Genomic DNA, 6509 nt, shown 5'->3' with positions numbered 1-6509 from the left:
CCTCGCTGGGTGGCCACTGTATGATCCCTACAACCTAACCAGGCCATCCCAGGATGGGAACCGTGAAGGGAAGGAGGTTTGCAGCTGGAATGGAGCAGTAATTAGTTATGGCTATGCTACTGGTACCTCTCATTGATGAAGTGACTCAGACCTCAGAGGTGCTTCAGAGTGGGAGATGGTGGGTAGCCAAGATGGAATTCCCGTCCTTTTGCTCTCACATGGGGAGACACTGACCATGTGCCTGTTTCTGAAAGGCTTTTTGCTCTGCTTTGGTGCAGCAATCCCCTATCTGAGTTTCAATCCAGCCCCAGTCCTTCCTGTCATTCCCACCTGTGCCCTCCCTGCTGCAGGATGCCCTCTCCACGTGGGTAACGTGCCCTACCCTCTGGTCCACAGAGGCTGTCAAGGAGGTGCAGCATCTCCCAGAGCACAGGGCCTGCCAGCCCAGCATCCTCCTGCAAGGCCAGCACCATGTGCTCTGGGAGATGGCACAAGGAGCAGTAGAAGGTGTGGAGATGATCCTAATTCCTTAAAACCTGAAGTGTAAAGCTCTCTGATGATAGTCCCAACACTGTGTGCTTTCCTGCTGTGCACACACACGCGGGTTTTCATTGATTTACCTCTGAACAAGCTTGCAGGCATCCCATCCTTCCTCGTCCCAGTGAGCTCCTGGGGTCTGCAGTGTCCTGTGGCACTGAGATCCGTCGGGTAGAAAGACTTTTTTGCGTGCACTTGACTGCTTGGGAGCAAACACTGCAGGAGCACCTCTATCTGCAGAGGTGAAGTGCAGAAGTAATTTTGTATTGCAGTTTAAGGAGCTAAAGAAATAAAGAGTGGGCAGGGGCATTTGTCTGGCCATCCATCGTGTGCTTCCTCCTCCCACAGCCCTGCTCATGCCTAGGACCATACTGCACCAGCTGCAGGAGACCAGTAGGAGCCTTGCAGACCTTGCAGCCTGAACTGGGGTGTTGCACTACCATGTCTTGTGGCTCAACTTGTGGCCCCCTCCTGCTTCTGTCTTTCGCCCATACCCTACAGGAGCCCTGCTGTGCACGTTTCATTGCTCTTCTACATATTTATGTACCATTGCTTTGAATTCACCCACCCTCGTGTTTATTACAACTGTTAAGCATTAGAAGGCTGGATTCAGGTTCTAAATGGTCAGGTGTTGCTTTTTGTAATGGATTTTTTCTCTCCCCTTCAATTTTTCTCTGTGACTCCCTTCTGAACTTCTTCCTGTTCTGCACTTCTGTGCAAGAGGTGAAGGACTGCCTGAGCTGCACTGGCAGCAGCATCCTTGCCCTGCTGCACCAGCAGGCATTTCTGCTCGGCTTTTACCATCCCCTGATGGCAGCAGGTGGAAGGTCCAACAAAGGCCCTCGGTGTTTCTACATCCCCGATACACCCATGGCTCAAGGGGCAAGGCCAGCCATTCCCAGCAAAGCAGGGTTAGAACTCACATGGAGATGCAACAAGAGATGCTGCTGCCAGCCTAGCGACCGGTTTTCCAGGACTGGAAAAATGATTTCATACTCCAGTGCGCACCACAGCTGAGGCAAACTGAACCCCCTCTTGGGTGTCAACCACAAAGCTGTCGGGGCTGCCAGGCTGGAGGAAGAACGGCGAGGGCTGCCCGGCGCGGCAGGGACGGGCTGAGGGGCAGGCGCAAGGTGATGCCCGAGGCAGCGCAGCGGAGCATCTCCGTCCCTCCCGGGCGGCGCGGGGGCGGCGCGGGGACTGCCCGGTGCGCGGGGCGAGCGCGGGGAGCGGCGCCCCCGCCGCCGGGGCGGGGCGCGGAGGTTCCGCCGGCGCGGATTGGCGGCTGCGGGGGCGAGGGAGGGGGGGGCGAGGGATGCTCCGCGCCGCCGCAGGTGCCGCGCTCCCGCACCGAGCCGAGCCGGGCCGGGCTGAGCCGCCCCATGCAGCGCAGCGGGTCGGAGCTGCTGCCCCGCGCCCCGCGCCGGGAGCGGCCCCGCGACTGAGCGGCGTTGTGGGCGATGCCGCGGCGCGCCCCCGCGGAGATCGCCGCGCTGTAACACCATCCCCCTCCCTTCCTCCTCCTTCTCCTCCTCCTCCTCCTCCTCCTTCTCCTCCCGCGGGGCCGGGGGCGCCGAGCGGGCGAAGAGGCGGCAGGCGCGCCTTGCGCGGGGCGGGGGCCGCTGCCGCCCCCTGAGCATCCCTCCCTCCCTCCCTCCCTCCCTCCGCCCCTCCGCGCCGCCTCCCTCCCTCCCTCCCAGCCGGCTCTATGGTGTGAGGGCAGCGATGCACAAGCACCACCACTGCTGCAAGTGCCCCGAGTGCTACGAGGTAACGCGGATGGCGGCCCTGCGGCGCATGGAGCCCCCCTCGTACGGCGAGTGGCAGCACGAGCAATACGGCTACGGCGGGTACGGCTCGCAGACCCTGCCCGCGCCCGGGGGGGCCGCGCCCGCCGCCCGCGGCAAGGCCAAGCTGGGGCCCCCCGCCCGCGACCCCGCCGCGCTGAAGCCGCCGCCGCCGCCGCCGGGGAAAAGCGCGACCAAGGTGAACGGGAGCGGCCCGGGCTGGTGGCCCGAGTGCACGTGTTCGAGCCGCGACTGGTACGAGCAGGTACGGGCCAGCCCCGGGCAGCCGCTCCCCGGTGCGGGACGGGACGGGGCGGGCGGCTGTCGGGGTAACCCGGGGTCCGCGGCGGGTTCGCGGCAGGGCGCAGCATCACCGCCGGGGCGTCGCGGGAGGATGCTGGCACTGCCGGGGCTGGATGCTGGCACTGCCGGGGCTGGATGCCGGCGTTGTTGTCGGGCTGGCGTCGGAGTCGGTCGGGTTGGTGTTCCGGTGCTCGGGCTGGCTGCCGCGGTCCTGCCCAGCGCGGGAGCTCAGCACTGGAACAGCCTCCCCAGGGCCGAGCTGGGCCAGATGGATCTTGCGTGGCAAAAGGTGGGCGTCGGGCATGATGTATGTGTTTTGGACACCCCACCTGAGGTCCGTGCCGCTCGCGGTGCCGTTGCCTGGAGCCCTGGCAGCATGAAGGGCATCCCGTCATACTGTGTTTAGCAGGCATGGTGCGTGCTGCCCGCTGGGCAGCCTCGTGGGTTCGCAGCGTTGCTTGCCAGCGCTCCCAAACTGTCACCCACTCTCCACTGAGTTGTGGTTTCCTCGCTCTGCTGCTACGTCCCTGCTCCCCGAGATTATTACGTAACCCTGCTCTGGTCGCTGGCGTGCTGTGTGCATTCTGCCCCATTTCACTGCCTCCATTTCTTCCCACACACATTCATTTTATCAGTGTTCTCCAGGACCCATTCTCAGGCTATGTCTCTCTTTCTCCCCTAAATGGAGAGACCAGTCTTGTTTTGAACCCACAAGCCAGCTTAGAAAATGGTTGGATCTGTTTGCAAAGCATTAAAATGGAGGCTAGACCCTGCCTGAAAAACGATTTACTCTGCTTGAAGGAAAGGCATTTCAGTTTGCTTCTTCTTGCCTCTTTCATTCATTATCTTCAAACCTCACATGATTTCTTATTGATCCTTCTAATTATTATTTCAAGATGCTGTAGCAGGCAGACACACGGGAATCAATGGGAATTCTCTCCTCCTCTCTCCTCGGCAAACACAACCCTCTTCTTCCCTTCCTCTGCTTTTTCTTCATTACTGTCTCCGTCTGTAGCTCTGGTTGAAATAATTAGATTCAAAGCTGATAGCTCAGATGATATTTACAGAAGGCACCCAAAATCCCAACCACCTTCCCATCAGCCTGATCCTACTTTCTGTCTCTTTCTCTGCCACTCTTTGCATCAAAATCAGCCTCAGCTCTCTCTCGCCTGCTGATTCCTGGCAAGCATTCTTCCATCTTTCCTTCACTATCTCTTTCCTTCCCTCCATCCAGAGCAGCAAGCTCGGGGAGCTGGGCAGGAGCAGAGAATTTGAAGCAGGTTTGCTCTCTCCTTTCTACTCCTGCTTGCATGAAAGGTCCGGCCCAGGATTCCTGGTAAGGCGATTGCAAGCAGTGTGAGAAGGAAGTGATGCCAGCTGCATTGCTGCCGTGGCAGCCTGGGCAGGGGAGCCTTTCATGTTTTTGCAATGGTGGAAGAGGAATCATTGTCTCTTTGTGGTGCTGCCATGGAGCTTGGGCTGCTCGGGAAGTCCGCGTTGGGATTCTCTGCTCTGCCTTAGCCTCTCTGAACGTGGGGGAAAAAAAAAGAAAATTAAAAAAAAAAAAAATCAAAAGCTCCTCACGGCATCACAAGCAACAGAGGATGCCAGTGTTTGAGGCTGTGTGAGCATAGCAGGGTCTGCATGTAGAATATGACGTGTGTGGTATGTGCACCGCCTGTATCAGAGCAGGCAGCGTCGCTCCCTGGTGTGGAGCAAATGTATGCAATGAGTAAAGCCTTGCAGCAAAAACCTCGGCAACGCTCTGCTTCTGATCCAAGGGTGCAAAGTGCCTGAGCCACGAGGAATCCATGTTCTTCCCAGTCCAGTGGTGGGCAGAGGGACAAAAGGTGGTAACAGGGAAACGTCTAGGCATGGTTTGTGCCCAGGCAGGCGGGTTTGGCTCCGGGAGGCCGGGAGATGTTGAGCTCTGGGTGCATTTGGCTGGATGTTGCGGATGCAAAGCGGTCTCTCCACAGGCAGCCTCTGTGTCCGGGAGAGCCTCGGCTAGAGGCAGGGCTGCCATTTTTCAGGGCTGCCCCTTTAAATGAGCTCCCTGTCCCTGGAAGCAGTTCCAGCAGCCGAGGTGGGAAGGGGTACGCGGGCCAGGAGGCTTTCCCGGGAGAGCAGGGATCTGTTCACCTCCTGAGGAGCTTCCCCACCTTTTTTCCTCCCCTTGCTTCTTCACACAATCAGAGTTGAGGCGCATGCTGGTGCTCCACCATCAGAAGCGTGCTCCCAGGTGCATATGGTGGTGCATGTTCTCTGACATCATGGCACACTCACGGACCCTGTGTCAGCTCCATGGCACGTGAGACATGCCCACACGTGCTGCCCAACACACGGTGTGGTCCCAACATCAACCTGCACCTCCTCCTACTTCCAATGCCCCTTCTGTTCTTTCCTCCTGCCTCTCCCCTTCTCTAGGACACAAATTAGCTTGCTCAGGCAGTGCCAGTAATTGAGAACCCTTAATCCTCACTGGAGGAAGGGGGAAAATCTCTGAGCTCTATGTTTCTCATCTTTTTTTGCTTTGATTTTCTTCTCCCCTTTGAGATCTCTCCCATTTCTTCTCCCTTATCTATCCATGTTCCCTGTCCATTAGTTCCCGGTCCCTGCACTTGATGTCATTGCTGTCCTCTATTGTTTCCATCACCATCCCTCTCACTGGCCCTGTGCCCTCCTTGTCCCCCCCTTGCTTTCTGGTGGGGGACTCAATTTCTCCCCTGCCAGACTGGGGTGACAGGAGGACTCCTGGCTTTTGGGGGAGGAACGGCAGCATGATCCAGGGAAGCATCCCTGATGCACAGCACTAGAGGAGCAGACTGCTCAAACCACTCCTCTCACACAGCGAACGCCCACGGCCTCTCAGGAGAGGGGTGCTCAGCTGCCTGGCCATGCCCAAGCCCCTTCTCCTGCACTGCTCCATGTGCTGAGGGTCTAGAAGCAGCCAACGCTTTTCCCTTCCTCAGGGAATGTCCAGTTCTGTGTTTTAGTTCACTCCAAGGTCCCTGGTGCTGGGCACAGTGACCAGAGCGAGGCCCCCCCATGAGAATCCCAAGGGTCTCACTAGTGTATTCGTGTGCATTTGGGGTGCCTGGGGAAGGGGCCAAGGGCAGTTGCAGTTCCCTGGCATGTGGCTGGGAAGTACCCTCTGCCCCCAGGGCTGCCCCAGGTTTGCTGGCCCTGCTTGGCCAGAAATGTGGAGCCTTGCTGCCCCCTCTCTCTGTGGACCCTTTTTCCCTCTTGGGGGGATCAGGAGGATGCAGAGGGGAGTTAGGGCAGCATTACACTGAGTCCCTGACCACCTCCAAATGCCCAGAGCGTGCCAGGCTTGTGTGTCCCCCACCCCTGGCAGAGGTGCTCCATGGCCAGGCAGGTGGAGGAGTGGGACAGGTCCTCCCTGCCTGTCTTTGGCAGCGAGAGTTTCACTGATGTTCACTGGTGGGTTTGGATACACAAACATTGCTTGTTACGTTCCTCCCATGTCCTGGGAAATTACCTGCAGTAGGTGGGCACAGGGCAGCCCTCCCTGAGCCTTTGGGTGCTGCTGGATTTGGGGCTCCTGTCTCTTGGGCCATGGGTGGCAGAGGGGAAAGAGAAGCCTGGGGCTTCAGACTGGGTTTCTGAGTGACGAGCAGGTATGGCTGGAAAGAAGGAGGGAGAGCACCAAGAGGGCAGGGGGGAAGCCAAATGCAGGTTGTTTTGTGGGAAATGGCTGAAGCCCCAGATGTTCCCTGGGGAGGTGCGAGGGAGGGTGAGAGGAACAGGGTGCCGGGGACACGGAGGCAGTGGAGGTGGTGAGGTTGGCAGGGTGATGTTGCTATGGCTACTCCCGTGCTATTCATAGAAGAAATTAGCTAAATCTTTGCACTGAAACGT

General features: G+C 58.5%; 1 protein-coding gene across 6 annotated transcripts in view; it reads left to right on the top strand.

The window, feature by feature from the left end:
- Positions 1–1925: 1925 nt before the first annotated feature.
- Positions 1926–6509, top strand: part of DLG3 (discs large MAGUK scaffold protein 3) — a 49771-nt gene continuing 45187 nt past the window's right edge. For 2 of the 6 annotated variants that reach the window (XM_027902876.1, XM_027902875.1), the window contains exon 1: positions 1926–2589. In XM_027902876.1, coding sequence (XP_027758677.1) covers positions 2263–2589 — 327 coding nt within the window. In that variant the 5' untranslated portion in view covers positions 1926–2262. The remainder of the gene's footprint in view (positions 2590–6509) is intronic. The other 4 variants (XM_027902874.1, XM_027902872.1, XM_027902873.1 and 1 more) reach the window with 2 other exon arrangements.

Source organism: Empidonax traillii, unplaced genomic scaffold, assembly GCF_003031625.1.
Source record: "Empidonax traillii isolate 1590-97213 ecotype Southwest subspecies unplaced genomic scaffold, ASM303162v1 scaffold918:size355816, whole genome shotgun sequence".
NCBI classification, from domain to species: Eukaryota; Metazoa; Chordata; class Aves; order Passeriformes; family Tyrannidae; genus Empidonax; species Empidonax traillii.
Note: the sequence above shows the minus strand (reverse complement) of the source record. Positions and strands in the feature narration are given on the sequence as shown.